Source organism: Crocodylus porosus, unplaced genomic scaffold, assembly GCF_001723895.1.
Source record: "Crocodylus porosus isolate Cpor-Errol unplaced genomic scaffold, CroPor_comp1, whole genome shotgun sequence".
NCBI classification, from domain to species: domain Eukaryota; kingdom Metazoa; phylum Chordata; order Crocodylia; family Crocodylidae; genus Crocodylus; species Crocodylus porosus.
In genome coordinates, this window is record NW_017728886.1 from 187,330,913 (window position 1) to 187,349,572 (window position 18,660).

General features: G+C 40.5%; 1 protein-coding gene across 2 annotated transcripts in view; it reads left to right on the forward strand.

The window, feature by feature from the left end:
* Positions 1-13,157, forward strand: part of GREB1L (growth regulation by estrogen in breast cancer 1 like) — a 229,529-nt gene extending 216,372 nt beyond the window's left edge. For both annotated transcript variants that reach the window (XM_019546864.1, XM_019546862.1), the window contains 8 exons: positions 1,454-1,615; positions 1,885-2,092; positions 3,032-3,197; positions 5,490-5,717; positions 8,202-8,343; positions 9,355-9,555; positions 10,774-10,912; positions 12,268-13,157. In XM_019546864.1, the coding sequence (XP_019402409.1) occupies positions 1,454-1,615; positions 1,885-2,092; positions 3,032-3,197; positions 5,490-5,717; positions 8,202-8,343; positions 9,355-9,555; positions 10,774-10,912; positions 12,268-12,431 (1,410 nt within the window). In that variant the 3' untranslated portion in view covers positions 12,432-13,157. The remainder of the gene's footprint in view (positions 1-1,453; positions 1,616-1,884; positions 2,093-3,031; positions 3,198-5,489; positions 5,718-8,201; positions 8,344-9,354; positions 9,556-10,773; positions 10,913-12,267) is intronic.
* Positions 13,158-18,660: the final 5,503 nt, after the last annotated feature.

Here is an 18,660-nt window from a genome sequence, read left to right on the forward strand (position 1 = left end):
AGAGGGCCTGGAACCCAGGTCTTCCACTGCAGGGGTGAGTGCTCAAACCTTTTTTGTCTACAGGACAAAGAGGTCCAGACTCTTTCTGCATTTTATATTAGACAGCTGTTGGCTAAAACCAGAAATAACCCTAGTAGCTGGGACTTGGAACTCTCCACCCACAAGAAGGCATACGTGCTTGCTTTCAAGGCTTATTTCTGGTTTTCAGGCTCGCTTCTGAGGGCGTTCACTGAAGAGTCCACTAATTACTAGAGTTTGGGCAGATGGTGGGCAATTTGTGGGGGTGGGGCAGGATTTTTTAGCTGAATTAAATGCTGTTGGTGCCATTTTAGGCAAGCTCAGAGCATGCCCAGATGGTGCCACTTCAGGGATTTAGGTGGAGTGTAGGCACCTCTATACATGGCAGTTAGGTGTTTTTATGCTTCTACTTTAGATTTTACAGTTTGAAGCACAGAGATGCTTCATTATTTTAGGCATCAAGTGTGTTTTGTGGCTGCTAGTGCAAGGCCCATTTGAATCCCTGGTTGTGACTTAAGTGGATGAATTCTGTTTCAGTCCCATATTTAGGTGCCTACATAACTAATTGGAATCTGGCCCTGACTGCTTTCCTGAACTGGGGCCTTTCTTCTTCCTTTGATAAAGTGAAACACTTAAGTGGAAGTTAACATGCAGAATAAAAAGGGCACTTGCTCGTGCTAATGATCTCTATTCTGTTGTAAACTAACCCATTACCAGAATGAGATCAAAAGCTGCTGAATGGAGAAACAGACAAGTGGAAGAAGGTCACCAAGTTCTCTGGACATAAGGTCCTTTGAGGTCTGTCCTTTGATTTTTTTTTTTTTTTTTAACGACTTTTAGGCAAATGAATGTTGCAATACACTAGAACTTATGAATAATGCAGGCAAGACTCAGTTGAACTTTTTTAGCTTAGTTTCATTTTATATACATTAATACTGTTAAGGTGTAGTAAACTATGAATTGCTGGAGTTTTGTCATATTGTGCAAGTCGGTGGTAATTTATGGTATGTCTACATAATATGGGACCTAAAGCTTCGTCTTCAGAACACTTGGTGGTAGCACATATTGATAAGACATGTGGTTTTCTAGCACTTAGAAATACTGACACATACAGAGCACTGGAAAATCTAAGTAACATGAATTTAAGCAAGAGCATAGTTGGGCTGAAGATCACGTTATTCATACAGAAAGCTGACAGGTTACATGCCTAATTCCACTTCTGGGAGGGAAAATATGAATGTAATAGAATCAGATTCACTTGATTTGGATTCTTGATTTTGATCAAGATTCACTTGATTTTTGAGAAAATGTTTAGTGTTCATTTCTAGCTGCTTCCAGCAGTCTGCAATGCCATTAAAGTTGCTGTACTTTGAGTTTCATGTTTGTGTTATACCCTCTTTATCTGATTACAGTTTGATTGCTTTCTTGCTTACAGATATCTGACTCCACCTTGCATGCTTTCACATTTTCATCTTCAATGTTAGGAGAAGAGGTTCAACTTCATTTTATAATCCCCAAGTCCAAAGAGAACCATTTTGTCTTCAGCAAGCAGGGAAAGCATCTGGAAAGCATGCGTCTCCCTCTTGTATCTGACAAGGTGGGTGTGTACTTTTTACCTCCTCATACTTGATGCCCATGGTGAATCTAACTCACTAAAAAAAACCCACCAAACCACCCTTTCCTGTAATCTCTGATTTTCTATAGATTGAGTCTCTCAGGGTAGGTGCCTCCTTGGATAGATGTAAATTAGTTTCTATGTTTAGCTACTACAATAAATACTCATCTTTGAGATCTTAGAAAGAAGTCAATCAGCATCAATCTTTGTTTTTCAAGAGTTTATAAAATATTTTTCTGTTGGTCTTTCAGCAGAATCTGAATGCAGTAAAGAGTCCCATCTTCACTCCTTCCAGTGGTCGCCATGAGCATGGCCTCTTGAACCTTTACCACGCTATGGAAGGCATCAATCACCTTCACCTCCTAGTGGTCAAGGAGTATGAAATGCCACTTTACCGTAAATACTGGCCCAATCATATCATGCTAGTCCTGCCAGGCATGTTCAACAATGCTGGAGTAGGTAAGAGGAAACAACAATATATTATTTAGAAAACAGGGTGAAAACTCAAACCTGTTTTATAGTACGAACCATATCTTTAGGGAGAACTTGATGCCTGTCCCTCCCACTGTGATTATATACAGTGTGACAGCTTCAGCAATTGTATTCATATAATGTTGCTCAGAAGGTGATGTGAGGAAAGTATCCGCTCTATCTAACTTCCATGGGATAATTATTTTGTTTTTTGTGAACCAGGTTAATCACAATCTGCATCATGCTGACTTATTCTCCATCTTTTCCGTTCTCTTCTGTCCACCTGCTCCCCAGCTTCCTACTCCCTTTCCTATTTCTCTCTGTATGTCTCCCTGTTGCCTGTTTGTCTTATCCCCCTGTCTCTGTTTCTGTGCTGCTGGGTTCTCCTTTTGCCCGAGTCCATGGACTGCGTGGTCCGGTCACTTTTCCACAGTATCATTTTTTTTTTCCTCCTAGGTGCGCCTGTTTTGTATTTCCTGTTAATGGATAGTTTTTGAAGGGATCATAGTTTGAGAGCAGCTGATTTATAGACATGCTTCAATCATTTTCCTCATCATTGCAGACTGAATGATGAATCATTTCCCACCTGAGTTTCAAATGCCATTACAGTAGCAGATGCATCTTGCTAACTAGCATTTTCAGAAAGACTGGTTGTAGTTGGTTAAAGTCAGATAATAAATACTTTTTCAGGCACCAAGGAAAATATGACACTGTCTGTCAGATAATACACACAGGAATAGGCCCAGGTTTTTCAAATGCACTTGAACATTTACTAATTGTAAGGTAAGAGGTAAGAAGCACTTTCACAAAGTGTAGTTCAGGGCAAAATAAGCAGCTCTTTTAAAAAATTTTGCATCTTTTATGGGGCAAAAAAAGTCTATTATGGATCTCTTTATGGAGGTTGTTCTGTATTATGCACTTTCCCAGGTGCTGCCAGATTCCTTATTAAGGAACTTTCCTACCACAATCTAGAACTGGAAAGAAACCGCTTAGAAGAACTAGGAGTTAAACGGCAATGTGTCTGGCCGTTTATTGTCGTCATGGATGATTCATGTGTCTTATGGAATATGCATGGTGTCCAAGAACAGTCCAGGTAAATTCACTTTTCATAAACAATGACTGGAGTTTTCAGGTGGGCTCCACACATAGCCCTAAGGTCAAACACCTTAAACATTATGGTCTGGGTCAACCCCTTGAAAATTTGCCCCTTTGTAGTATTTGGCAATACTCAAAACAGGCGTTGACCATGTTAGAGCAGAATCTCTAAAGTGTATTTCATTTGTCACTGAAGGCAGTTTATTTTGGGAACCATGATGCCATTATTCTCAGTTAGAAGGCAGAATAATGATACACCTTATAGACTGACTAAATCAGAAATGCATAAGCTTTTTTGAGTCCCAGCTCACTTCATCACATGCTGTAAAAGGACAGAACAGGCTACCAGATAGAGTGATTTAAATACAAAAAACCAGGAAGACAAGAGGGGAGGGGGGGCAGTGCTGAGAGTCAAACAAGTGACAAACCCATAGGGAGGGACAAAGGGGGTCACAAAAGCTAATGCAGTTAATGGGATAAGAATCAGTAGTCTTGGTTTAGACCATACTTTACTCAGACTGTGGATGATTTCTTGTTCTGCAGTTTCATGTTCATTTTTAAAGTTTTGTTGTCTAAGAACAGCTACTCTGAGGTCAGTGATGGAACATCCACGGAAGTTGAATTCTTCTGCCACAGGCTTGTGTATCTTCCTGAATCTGATGTTTGATCGGTGTTCATTCATTCTTTCATGTAGGGATTGCCCTGTCTGTCCAATGTAGAAAACAGAGGGGCACTGTAAACAGGTGATAGCCTATGACATTGGTCTAGATGCTGGTAAATGAACCATGGATGTTAAAATCTGCATTGTTTGGTCCAGTAATGATGCAGTAGGTATTTATGAAGGGTCACATCTTGCATTTGGGTCTATTGCATGGCTTGGTGCATTGGTTACAATAGGATTAAGAGATGCGGTTTGATGTTGGGGGGCTGCTTGCAAGCCAGGACAGGTTTGTCTTCCACAGCTACCTTGAGATAGAGAGATTGGAGGTCATTAGTTATGTGTCCAAGGTGTTCAAGTTGGAGGCTGTAGGTGACAAGCAGAAGGATTGTTATCCTTGTCTCAGGATTGGTATTGTAGCCAGTAAGTGCACAGTCTGAGTCAGGGTTTGTTGATTTGAGTGGCTGCAGTTTTGGGATTGTATTGTAATTCTAAGAAACCCTGCTCCAGACCCCTAAGTTGTGTATCCTGGTTGGTGGAATCAGAGCTGATACAGTTGTAATGTAGAACTTGGCCACTATAGACAGTGGAGATAGCAGTGTGCTTACAGTGAAAGGTGGTGGTGTAAAGGTAGCTGTGGTGGTTGGTGAGTTTCTGATACGAAGTAGTGGTGACTGCAAACTTTCACTGTGATGTCTAGAAAATGAATGTGTGAGGTGTGGAGTATTCCAGAGTCAGTTTGATGGAGAGGTTGAAGTTGTTGAAGTCCCAGTGAAATTTCTTAGAGATTCCTTCCTGTGTGTCCATACAGTGAAGATGTCCATCCATGCCCTTTCGGCATACCCAGGGGATGAGAGGGCAGCTGTGAAGGAATCTGACTTCAAGGTCTGTCATAAATATGCTGGCACATCATGGCCCATACATATGCCCAGGGTGGTGCCATTAGCTTGTAGATGTAGGGAGTCCCCAGATCTGAAACAGTTGTGTGTGAGGACAAAGCAGAAGAGTTTGATGGAATCAGAAGCAGTATCCTGCTTGGGGATGGTGCTCTTCATGGCTTGTAATCCATCCTCCTGGTGAAATGTTGGTGTACAGAGATGTGAGACATCCATGGTAACCAATATGATGTTTGCTGGAAGCTTGTCAATGAAGCCAGGTTTCTTCAAGAAATCTGTAGTGTCTTTCAAATAGATGGCAGCTCCAGTGGCATGTGGGAATAGGATAGAGTCAACAAAGCCAGAAATTCTCTTGTGATTGTGCCCATGTCAGAGACGATGGGGCATCCTGGCTTGCCAAATTTATAGATCTCAGTGCCTTCACAATGCCCTTCCCCACACTCATCCAAAAGGCTACTTCTCTCTACTTCTCCAGATGTCTCTCTAATGCCCATCTCTGTTCTAATATCTACATGTTGCTTATGGCCAGATTGAGAGGAAAGAAGAGGTGGAATTAATTAGCATTTGCTTCTAGCTATTTTTAATAATTCAAAATGTAAAGTGTGTATTTTACATAATATGAAGGATGAAAGGCTCCTGATTGGGATCTTTGGCATGGTGATAATAGACACTTTACACATCAGTTATAATGATAGCAGAGATCTGAATCATATGTGTACCTGATTAAATTTCATAGCCAGTCCATGGAGCCAGGGGCGACCAATAAGAATGTATCTTTGAAGAGTGTTCTACAGCACATTGAAGCCACACCAAAAATTGTTCATTACGCAATCCTGGGTATTCAGAAATGGAACAGCAAGTTGAATTCCAGGAAATCAAAAGCTCCATTCTCCAGGTGCAATGTGCATGACTTCATACTGCTCAACATAGACCTGACCCAGAATGTGCAATATGATCTAAACAGGTAGGCAAAGCGGATTTCACAGACAGTAAAAATCTCACCATCAGCTAACTCATGTTCTGTGTTTTGTAGGCATAATGGAAAGTGGTGTTACCATGGTGTGAGGTCACAGCCATAAAATAGGACTTTCAAAGAAATGTGCAGTGTATTAATGAATGACTGCAGCAGCCAAACAAATGAAAATCATTCGTATGATGATTGGCTGAGCTGCTTCTGTTGTTACAACCCTGCTGTACAAAAACGAGTTTTTCAGACTGAGAGTTAAAAAGAATCTCTCTTTCTAAGGAACGGACGGGGCCTACTCAACTAATGGAAGGGACGAGTGGAAATCCTGTATATGATGTGAATAGATTTGTTTTGTGATTTTAAATTCTAAAAATACCAACTGCAAGTTCCACTTATGTCATCACAAAACCCACCGGTTTTGCACTTGCAGGCTGCCATGACAATCACAACTGCTTGATGTATTTATTTTAGCCTTTTGGCTCCATTTCCTGTGTTTTATCAATACATATTTATATATGATAGAAAGCTTATGGACCCTGAAGGGAAGGGTGGGAGAACAGATTGCTGATTGCTAGCATGCAAGCTTCTTAATGGCTGTGAAACTACAACTCCTGTAGTGCTCAGACCTGGGGAATCCTAACTGGCCAGTAGGGGTTAGTGTCCCATTCTAGGACAGGTGCCCTCTTTTTAAACAAAAAAAATACAGCCAGAAATTGGATTGAGTTCTAGTAAATTAATTTGTCCCTGGGTGAGGGGGAGTGTAGAGTGTTTTTCTCTTAGAACAAAAGGAGCACTGGGGTGATGGTTTGGGATCTTTGTTCCTATTCCCCGGTATACCGCTGGTGCGGTTCAGTGGGGCTGACTGCTATCTGCCTGGCAGGAGAAAGTAGTCAATGCATAAAATCCAGAAGCAGGGATTTGCCTTTTCCTATTGGTGCTGCTTTTGTGTGTGTGAGGGCTCCCTGGAGCAGAAACTGGAAGAATGGAGTCGTGTGGGAGTGAACACTGTGGGAAGGATGAAGCAGGGTATGCAGATAGGCTGGGAGATTAGTAAGGGTGGTGAAAGTGGTGAGTCTGAGGGATAAAACCCTCTGGAGTTAAACAACAGAGGAGACCTAAACTGCAAGACAGAAAGAGGAAGAAATGAGAAGAGAGGCAGAAAGTCTACCCTGCCAGAGACAGCACCTTTTGTCAGTCACAGGAAGCACTGCTTCCAGAACGCACCGGCCAGTGGCAGGAATCTCTAGGCAAGGCAAGCCAAGCCAAGCCAAGCTCACCTGACTGAAGGTAAGAGAATGGGAAACAACTGAAGCATGGCATCAAGCACACAGGGAGCGGAAGATACTGTATTTCTTTTGGAGCTAAATCACTTCTGAATTTTATGTCAGGTTTTTCCAGGAAGCACCCACATTCTCTTTCCTTCTGCCTTGCTATTTTGCCTTCCATCTATATATGGGCTTAAAAAAAATAAAGAATACTAACTTTCCTGTGATGCCTACCATTTCTTTTCCTTTTTCTGCTCACCTGACAGCTTCCATGTCTACCTGTAACTCCCCTTCAAGGCCATGGCCCAAAGCAAAATCTAAATTCCTGCTGAGACTAGAATTTAATTATTCCCCATGACCAGCAGCCCAAGCTGTGTGCACCACTGACTCCAAGGGGGCTTGTACTGGATTCTGCCTCCATCATCTGCATGGCTGTCGTATGTATGAGTGACCACCTTCTGGTGTGCTCAGTTCATTATATGGGTGCCAAAGATACTGCTATTGCAGTTCTCTTGTCTGTATCCTTCATAACACAGCGGTTTTGGGTCTTCACCTCACACAAATAGGATAAACTGGTAGCAGCTGGTTTTGTTACCGGCAGTATAGCCCCTTATGATTAGTACGTGTATGGCTACAAACATAAAGAAGCCACATAATTACAAAAACAGTTCACCTGGGTAATATTTCAGAGATAATGGGTCCATTGTGAAAGGGAGATTGTTCACCTGTAGATTTTTATCTGGTCAAAAATAAAGCATAAAATTAAAAAAAACCCCAAAAGCCTAAGGAAAGTGTTACATGCCAGAACAATGGTGGGGGCTATCCAACTCGATACTAAAAAAAAAAAAAAAGATAGACACCTGTTTCTCAATTTAAAATTAGTCTGCAAAGGTCTTTCAACAGTGGGAGCATGCCAGTATGTTGGCAGACACATTTGTTAAGTTTTGGGTAGAGGATTTATGTAGGAGTTATACAAATTTTTCCAACAAAGCAGCTGGTAAGATAGTTCAAGATTCAAGTGCGCGGTTCATTTGACAGGCCAAGGAATATAGTTTCAGCTTCACCTGAACTAACAAGGTTGGCTAGTATTATTATAGACCATTTCTACAACATACGGTTTATTTTAAACAATTAAAAAGGGCTCTATATATCATGGACAGAAAATTACTCTTGGCAGATCCACAATCAGATGAGTGACCTTGTGTTTAATGCCTAGGTACTTCTGTGAAGATGTAGATTTCAACCTGAGAACAAACAGCAGTGGCCTGCTTATCTGCCGCTTTAACAACTTCAGTGTCATGAAGAAACACATTCAAGTTGGAGGGCAAAAGGACTTTGTCATTAAGCCAAAAATTATGGTGAGTTTGGTGGTGTGGGCAGAAAAGCAGCTATGGGCAGGAGGTAAAACCTGTGCTTTCTTTTTCTTCCCTCAGGGTCAAAATGGAATATTTTACTTGAATGTTGGAAGCTGTTTGGGTTACTGGGCCCCCTTTGCTCAGTACCTGATTTGCTTACCCATGGTCTGTGGGTAAGCTCCTAAGCACAACTGCAGTACATACAAACAGTAAATAATAAATATTAATGCAAATATCTGTTTCCAGCACTAATCCCAGGAGTGTCTTTGATATCACAGTCATTAAAACACAACTGTTTCATCACATGGGACCACCAAGAGCCAGCTGGGATCTTGAAAGTGTTTAATTTCTAGTTGTTTACTAGTATTTTTGGCTGAGCAATGGCTTGTCTTAAGGGCTCCTAATCTTAAATTCTAATTAGCCGTGGGTAAATCTTTCTAAACTAAATCTTAAGATGGATGTGACAAGACATGTAACTGGTCCGTCTCCTGTCAGTAGTAGTTTGTAGTGATCTTCAGTCTTCGATATTAACGATGAACAAACAAAGCCATTCCACACAGATGTTGAAACACTTTTTAACATTTACTTGGAAACTGTGACTGTTACAGAATTTGCTGGTTGCTGTTAAGTGATGTTTCAGCAGAAGAATACATTTCACCTGTGGTCAGGAAACTGGATTTGGCTTCCAATTGCTGGTAATGGCCTTACTCTAGGAATCTTTTTGGGGAAGGAAGCAGACACAGGCTAAGCCAGAAAAGGCAAATGCTTGCGTTTTAATTCCAAGTAAATGAAACCAGTCACTTAAAGGAATGGAGGATGTCCTCAAAGCAAGATAATCAGAGAAGGAATAAATCCTAGTTCCATTTGGTATTGCTGAGTTGCCTGTCCTGGAGTTTCCAGTTTACTTTCTTGTTGCTGTATTTGTGTAATTGCTACTTGCTAAATAGAGTCTAAGCAGGAAAGATAGAAGCTGTGGAGTGTTCACTGATAGATGCTCCATCATTTTCATTGTAGGTATCTGAAGGCCTGGCTCCAATAATGCCTCTGCAGTACATATGTGCTCCAGACAGTGAACATACACTTCTGGCTGCCCCGGCTCAGTTCCTTCTGGAGAAATTCCTTCAGCATGCAACTTACAAACTCTTCCCAAAGGCGATCCATAATTTCAAGAACCCTGTACTGGCCATTGACTGCTACCTGAACATCGGAGTCGAGGTACAAAATTGGAGAGTAGGATCCAGCAAATATAAATTCTTAATTTTTTTTTTATTTTTACAACTGCTATTTCTGTATGATGTCATCTTAGAATTGTCCCTGGATTTTGAGCATGGGGCCCTGATCTCAAACAAAGTCTCTACTGCTTGACAAATTTTATTAGCCTGGAAGCAGTAGCAGTAAAACTCTTAGGTGCTCCAGTTACAGGGACCTTATATGTGGGAGCAAAGATCTGTGCTCTGCCAGTACTGATTATGCAGTGATTGAGGCCATTCTGGTTGCCTACACCAGTGATACATACTCATTTTTTTTTTGTAATGTACCCATTGACAGAACTTTTCTCTTCTACAAGGGATATACTTCAAATGTCAGATAAGCAAAAACAAACCAAATAATACAATTGCTATAAATTCAAACTGCAGACATTTTAATCCATGGAGACTCAGGGAATTAAGATTACAGTGGGTCCCTTCAAGAGGGTGAATGTATTTTTCTGGTGTTCACATGATTTTGACACCAGAGATTTTAATTTCCCCTCCCCTGCAGGCACCACTCCCCTTTATGAAATCATTCTGTCATGGGAAATGGAATTAAACACCAGTGAGCACATCCACATGAGACACTTAATAGGCAAAAGAGTAATTCTACTGCAGCAGGCAAAACAGTGCTAATGCACAAGAGATTGTTTAATGCACATTAAGGTTGCAGAAAATGCCTTCACCTGCAGTCATGCGCAGTAGGGCCACCAATTATGGTGCATTTAGTACCTGGCATTACAGTACTAAATGTAACATGCTATAATTACAGTGCATTTATGAATGTGTAGACATGTCCACTGTGTACCATTCTGTTTGCTTGAGGGACAGATAATTAAAGGAAAATCCCAGGGCTTAGTTAAGCACACAAAAGTAATTGACAAATAGGTTTAAAACTACAAAATGAGTTAGAGAGACAGCTGTATTTCTGTATAGGACCATGAAAAAGTAACAGATAAGCCTGATGAATTTAGGACTTTCTCTGACTGTAGTTATTAATCTTAGATGGTTGCATGTTTTAGTCCTTTTTTTGGTACAGTTCAAACAAAACTGTCTTTCTTCCCTCTTCACCTGGGCCAGTTACCTCTGGGCACTTATGGCTATTTCATGTTCCACCTCCATATAAGGTCTATTTTGCATTTTTTTTCTAACCAAAAAGTTGTGCTTTGCTTTCTGGTTTCAGGTGGCCATATGCTATGTCAGTTCCCGCCCGCACTCTGTCAATGTCAACTGTGAGGGGGTGTTTTTCAGTGGACTGCTGTTGTACCTCTGTGACTCTTTTGTAGGTGCAGATCTTCTTAAGAAGTTCAGATTCTTGAAAGGTAATCGGATTTCTCTGTCGAGCACCTCGCTTGCTTGAGGCACAAAATAAAAGCTTACAATACTAAAATACAGAAGAAGAAATGGATTAATTAGCAACTCTGTTGTTATAATTAGTCGTATTCCAGAAAGAAATGCATTCTGTCTATTTTGAGTTGTGTAGGGTAGTATCAAGGGTAGTTAATAATTAATAAATTGCAGTAATGAAAGTACTATCAATAAAAATAGGTGGGCAGATCAGATACAGTGCAAGTGAAACTCACCCAGTGCAGCATGCAGCTGACCACTTTGGGAAGGTATGACTTGAAAGTAGATTTCAGTACACAGAAGGTGCCATATTGGGTAGAACAGGTAGTTCATCCATTCAGACCTATGAGCCTGCCAATGGAGTAGTGAATAGCTACAGAGTGGGTGTAACCAAAGTTGCTCAAGTAGAAAGCTCAACTGGGCGTGGATTGTCTTTTATGTTTTTAGACAATGCCTTGCCCAGATTAAGGCGCCAAGTACTACTACATTTTGCAAATAAATAATAGTTCTCCACCTCCCTCAGCCCTGCCTATTTTCTTGGAAATCTTCATTCATTTGAATATTTTACTTCAGTTTTCAATAAGGAAAATGCTTTCAAATATGGGGGCAGAGGCTGAATGGTTAATAGTAACGGTAAGACATGGAAGGAAAGGGAGTTGGGATAAATGCAATAGTTTGATCTCTAATCCACCCTTGATAAACCTGATTTTCCAGCCAAAGAAAATGTGGTAGATCTTACTTGACATCAGTAAAGCATTTGAGGACTAGTGTGTAGTTTCTGCCCTTCATGTGCATGATGCACAGTTGATAACAGAATAGCTAGGGTTACTGAATACACTCATTCTGTATGGTCTGTCATTTTTATATTATACCAATGCAACAAGCTGCACTTGCATATTCTGTTTTTCCTCCTTGGCACATATACCCTAATTTCATACAGCATTGTCTACATAAAAGAGAGAAACATGTCTTATATCACTTCCTTCTTCTTGTGTCATTGTAAACTTCTGAATTTCAGATCTTTTGCATAACTTTTTCTCCACTGTATATGGTATTCATTTTTAAATCACACTGCAAATAGAGATACTTGCCTGTTTTTTCTGAGGACACGGACTGCTTTGAAGCTGAACATGCTGGTTATGCTGTTACGATGTGTTAGATTCCTTGGTAACCTCTCAGGAGTGTATTTTTTCAGAGGAAATGTTTCTAATGGCAAGGTTTCAAAATAAATGCCTCCTTGCAAATGGAGCAAGAAAATGTAAGTGTAACTTTGTAGCCTAAAATGTTATTCCCTCCCTCCACCCCTTTTTTTTTTTTTTTTTTTTTAAAGGTGCCACCTTGTGTGTCATATGCCAAGACAGAAGCTCATTACGTCAAACAATAGTCCGTTTAGAGTTGGAAGATGAGTGGCAGTTCCGTCTCAGAGATGAGTTTCAAACTGCCAACAGCAGCGATGACAAACCACTCTATTTTCTGACTGGGCGTCACATTTAAGTTGGAGAGGAGACCAAGTAACAAAGGGAAAAAGAACTTGACAGTTTGGGTTTTTTTGTTTGTTTGTTTTGTTCTTTTAAAGTACAATCACTGTGGAGCAAAGTGCAACCATTATTTATCTAGACTACTCTAAAGGATTCCCAAAAAAATTAAACTAGGTTTATTTTTAGGCATAAACTTATCACTTTGGTTATGATTAAAGGATCTTGGAGTCGAGATGATTCCTCATCAATTGATATATGTGACTAACAATAGAGCATATATTAGCTATGTTCTGTGATTACAGGAGTAGGACATATTTTGCTTAATCAAGAGGGGTTTTTTTGTACTATGCTAAGCTAGGGGAAAAACTGCCTTCAGTATCCACTAGCCTGAATGTTACATGACTCTCACTAGTCATGTGGAATTCATTGAAGATAACATGCTGAGGAGAGCCCTCCATTTCTCTTCAGATCTGTACTTTAGTACAGTAATACTCAGGGGTTTGAAATTACAAAGTAACTTAGATATTTGTATTAAAAGGAATAGTCTTGTTCTCTCTGTGCAGTGTTAGTTTAAGATTTGTAATTGTATATGTATTGAAACTCTTTGGCAAATTTTCCACAGGAGTTAAAGTTTACTACTTAAACCCGAACAAATCAGTAAATGCATGGCAGGTATTGTACACGCAGGTTCTCTACATTATTTCACCTCTTTAACAGTCTGCTCTGTAGGTAGAATAACTGGCTACTATAATGAGAAGAAAAAGATTTCTTATGCATATTGTCCCTTCAGTTAGTCATGAAACACCAGCAACATTACTCAAATTGTCAATACTGTCAAAGGTTTTGCTGGGATTTTGCTTGTAGCCATGTTGGTCTAAGGACATAGGTCAGCAAGGTTCTTTGGGTAGATGTGACAGCTTTTATTAGACCAACTGAGTAGTTGGAAAAAAGTTCTTAGCCAGTTTTGATGAAGGGTGACTGCGCCTGAAAACTTGCTAAGAACTTTTTTCCAAGTATCAGTTGGTCTAATAAAAGCTATCACACATCTATCTTACTTGCCTATGTCAAAGGCTTTAAAATTGGTGAAACCACCATTTATGTAATACAGGCAAATATCCTCATGCATCAGCTCCTGTTGGCACAGGTTGCCATGCAGTTATTCTGGGTGTCCTTCCTTAGGGTGCACATGCTGAGGTTAGGTAAAACAATTTTCTAAGTCCAAACTCACCTGCCCACCCAGTGGTGAATAAAGCATCAAGAAAGCACTCAAACAGGGTGACAAGGTACAGAAACTAGGCACAGTATTTAAAGCAAACCAAAACAGGGTAGGGTAATGGCTGACAATGTTTTTCTGGGGCTGAAGCAGTCTAGCAGTAGGACCTAGCTGTCATCGCTGCTGCTTCCCCCACCACCTGGCCACAGTGCAGCATGGGTGAAGCTCTTGGGCAGCTGGTCCTAGCAGGGGTAAATGAAGCCCCCTGCCACCTAAGCCCCACCCATCTGTAGGCTGGATCCAATGGCTATGCAGGCTGCAGGTTGCTGACACGTGGGTTAGAGGATGACAATTTGGGACTTTGCCTAACCAACCAAAAAATCATTTCCAAATGAACCGGGACCATCTGCAAGAGAATCTGCTCATAATCCAAATGACAGAGTTGAATACAGTGCCTGAAATAAGCTGCTCTCTTATTATGAATACTAAACTTCTGTAAATATTGGTTGTAGTGATATTTGTACATTTCTTTCATTTGAAAACATTACTCCCTTCAATTTACTATTGGGCTGTTCTAGAATGAAATTGGTGCGCTAGTGGTTGGCATCAGGGTTTACATCATAATGGCATCAATTTTACTAGTACAACTTTGGAGTATTCCGTTTGTGATTACTCAAATGATTACATATTTTGCATTCTCTAAATATATTCCCCCACACACTTGCTTTCTGTCCTCTTATCAAGATATATGTAGCACATTTTGTAAGATGGTAAATCAGTAATATTCATTCCCTGCTTTACATTTTTATGAAGTTACGACGGACTTTATAGTTGACCTGCAACTCAACCAGGAAGGGCCTGCCAAAACTGCATTTTGAACAAAGTGTTAAGCAACTTCTTTCATCTTTTGAAAAGATGTTTACAGATAATGAAAAACGTAATATATTTAGACTGAAGCCAAAAGGGAAAGGCTTTGCATATGTTGGTTTTAATATAGCTTAACTGTGATGCTGTAAATGTAGTAAATGAACCACCCTCTTTAGATTTGTTTTTAATTATCCTTCATAAAAGATCTGCCTTATGATTTTAAAATATACTTTGAATTTGGCAAAATTAAAGATCCAGAGATATTACTTGAAGCTTTTGTTATACAGCTAAATGTAGGTTGGATTTTGCTAGGGAGGCTTGCTGTTGACTGAATAACTTTGAGATATAGTATGGTGTAAGTTTCGGAAATATTACCTGTATTCTGCAAACCTGAGGATATAAAATGTTCTAAATTGTTTCCTATATGTTTGCATACTTGATGTTTGCACTAAGTTCTTAAAATTCCAGTGCTAAGACTACTAAAGTGATTTAGTCCTGTGGTGAAAAGTCGTGGTGCAAAATTGCCCTCAAAGTCAAGAACGAAATCGCAAAGTCAGTGTATCTACCTTCCGTTACCAAACAAGAACTGATTTCCATAACACTATCTCCAGTGCAGAGGAAAAGGTTTTTTTGGCAGCATATTTTTGTATTCTTGATATGTTAACACTACAGCACCAGATAGTTACAAGAATCCTAGGCCTGCCTGCCTGTTTGAAAAATACAGCTTGCTGTCACTGACTACAAGGGAAGGAGACGGTTATTTGACGCCCAGAGTACTGCTATTCCGTTTTGGTTTTAAGACTTACCATCTAGGCCACTCTTATGAATGTATTACATAGGCCAGCATTATACTTTACCTGTAGACGCGAATGTCCGTTCACAGGTTAATACTGAATGTAAACTAAGATTTTAATGAAAATCATATTCAGATATGTCTTGCTGTAACTTATGCAATTGCTTTTTATGACTTTTGGAAGGGGGTAAAAGTGTTGCTTTCTTAGTGTACAATTTTTCTTAAAAAACTTGGTGAATTTAGCTTCACTAGTCAGTCTACCTCACATTTTATTGTTTATGATTGAAATTGTCTGCAGTTGTGGCTACAAGTATGTTTATAATGTGCTTTCATTAAATTTGACTATATTAAAGTTGTAATGTAAGTCTGCATTTTCTTCAGACTTGTCAGCTTGATAGAATAGGAGTGTAAAGGATTTCCTTATGTTATACTCTTTCAATAAATAATCTTAAATTTGCTCACTACTGAGCAGTTGTGCTGTCAGTAACTCATTACGAGGAGCATTACCTCTTCCAGATGCACCCTAACTTCCCAGTGTTGGTAGTGATTTTATTGTGCAGTATGAAAAACTATGTAATTTGTAGGTTTTTCCATGTAAATAAATATCTTAGTTTTGTGTACATACTCTTAACAGCAAAAGTTACTTACCAGTAACAAGATGTGTTGTCCATAAAGACAGCCTCACTCTCTTTGTACTTACTGTTTTGAGAAAGAGCAACAGATTTGAGAACAGATTAAGACTAAAAATATTATCACCTTCCAGGAAAACTTATACAGGAGAATGTTTTGAAATTAGAGTTTTAAATTAATGGAAAAACATGGAAACAACTGTATACAAATGTATTAGTTAAAAAGCCAAAAGAGCTCTTTAACAATCCAGCTTATTCTAACTTTTCTTTACTTACCCTGCCCCCAATTTTAAAAAAATGTCACCAAGGATTATAGGCAGACATAACTGTTGCAAAAATTAAAGGATACTGATGCAGTGGCTGAATTATGCAGATAAGTGTAGCAAAACTACTCCAATGTTAACTAGGGATGTGCAAAACTGGCTCTATTTTGATTTGGATTCAGCCCGAGTTAGGGACATTGATTCAACTCGTTGATTTGGAACAGTCCCAATTTACCCACATCTGGATCTGAAGATTCAATGCCGATTTGGAGAATCAGCGATTCAGCCACAGACATAGCTTTAAATGCTTTTCCTACATACCTTGAGGTACCAGGAGCGGCCAAAACACCTTTGGCCTTTCAGGAAATACAACCAACTATATGGAACAAACTAAAGTATATGGGTTCAAGGAATTCATATGCTGGACTCTATAAAGTAAATTAAGTATCACTGAATATGTAGCTCTACTAAAATAGCAGAATGTAAAAAAAAAAAAAAAAAAAAAAAAACCTCACTAGGAATTAGACAGCCAAGGCAGCTCTGTTTTAATAATGCTACATCTCCTAACTTTAAGTGGGACATGATATACAGAATAGCTAAAATCAAAAGTAAGAATTAAGGAAGCACAGGGACTCAGAAAGGCACCTTCAGCAGTACTGAAATTGGGTAACAGGTAAGGAGAAAGTACACCCGTATCAAAATCAAGAGCTTTACAACAAAAAAGGTAAATACTTCCTGCCAATTTCTTTGTTTTTCCACTTTTTTCTTTTTCCTTCTAACCCTTTCCTCTCTCCCTCCCGCTCTCCATTCTTCCTTTTTCTCTCCCCCTCCTTTTCTTCTTTCCCTCCCTTGCTCTTCCTTCTTTCTCTCCCTTTTCCCTTTTTCCGCCTTCTTCTCTCGTGTCTCCTTTTCTCTCCCTCACTCCTTTTCCTCTCCCTTTTTCTCCCTCTTTCACTTCCTTTCCTCACTTTCTCTTTTTTGCTCCCCTTTCTCACCCTTTTCGCTTTTTCTCTCCTTTTTTGCCCATTTTCTTCTCCCTTTTCTCTCCCCCTTTTTCTGTCTCCTCTTGCTTTCTTTTCTCTCCCCTCCTCTCCTCTTTCACCCCTTTCTCTCGTCTTTCTTTCTCTCTCTCCTTCTCCCTCTTCCCTCTCTCATCACAACATGCTTAACAAAAAAGAAAACACAAGACTGAGGAGGGGGGAGAAAGGAGAAAAAAGTTACAGAAAGAGAGAGGGGAGAGAGGGAAATAGAGGAAAAGGGAGAGAAAGAAAGTGAGGAAAGAAAGAAAAAGGGGGGGAGACAACCAGCCGGAGGAGAGAAAAAGCAGAGAAGAAAAGGACAGAGAAAGAGGAGAAAGACAGAGGGAGAGGAGAGATGGGAAAAGGTCACAAAAGCATTGGATGCAGGTGTCGCCGTGGACCTAGTCTTTCTGGACTTCAGCAAGGCCTTTGACACAGTCTCCCACCCCATCCTCATTAAAAAACTAGGCGACTGTGGCATTGATGCCTACAGTCAGATGGATTGCAGATTAGCTCAAGGGTTGTACCCAGAGGGTGGTGGTGGACGGGTCATACTCAACCCGGGGGAAAGTGGGCAGTGGAGTCCCCCAGGGTTCAGTCCTTGGGCCTGCACTGTTCAATTTCTTTATCAGCGATTTGGACAACAGGGTGAACAGGTGAAAAGCAACCTGTTTAAAATTTGCTGATGATACCAAAATTTGGGGTGAGGTGAGCATGCTAGTCGGGAGGAAAAGACTGCAGCAAGACCTGGATAGGTTACAGGGATGGGCTAACAAAAACAGGATGTATTGCAGTACTGACAAGCGCAGGGTGCTACACTTGGGCAGTAGTAACCAGCAGCACACTTATAAGATGGGAAACTCCCTTCTTGAGAGCACGGAGGCAGAAAGGGATCTTGGAGTCATTGACTCCAAGATGAACATGGGCCAACAATGTGCGGTCAAGGTTGGCAGGGCTAACCAGAACTTGTCATGCACCCACAGGTGCGTCTCAAGCAGGGCCAAGAAGGTGATCCTCCCCCTCTACGTGACACTGGTCAGGCCAAATTTGGAGTACTGTGTCCAGTTCTGTGCGCCCCACTTCAGGAGGGATGTGGACAACATTGAGAGGGTCTGAGAGGGCCACCAACATGATCCAGGGACAACAGGGCAGACCCTACAATGAGAGATTGCGGGACCTGAACCTGTTCAGCCTTCACAAGAGAAGGCTGAGGGGAGACCTGGTGACCGTCTATAAACTCCCTAGGGGGGACCAGAAGGGTTTGGGAGAGACCTTGTTTCCCTTAGTGCCCCCTGGCATAACAAGGAATAATGGCCACAAGTTGTTGGAGAGTAGGTTTAGATTAGACATCCGTAAGAACTACTTTGCACAGTTAGGGCAGCTAGGATCTGGAACCAGCTTCCAAGGGAAGTGGTGCTGGCTCCTACCCTGGGGGTCTTTAAGAAGAGGCTTGATGCCTAC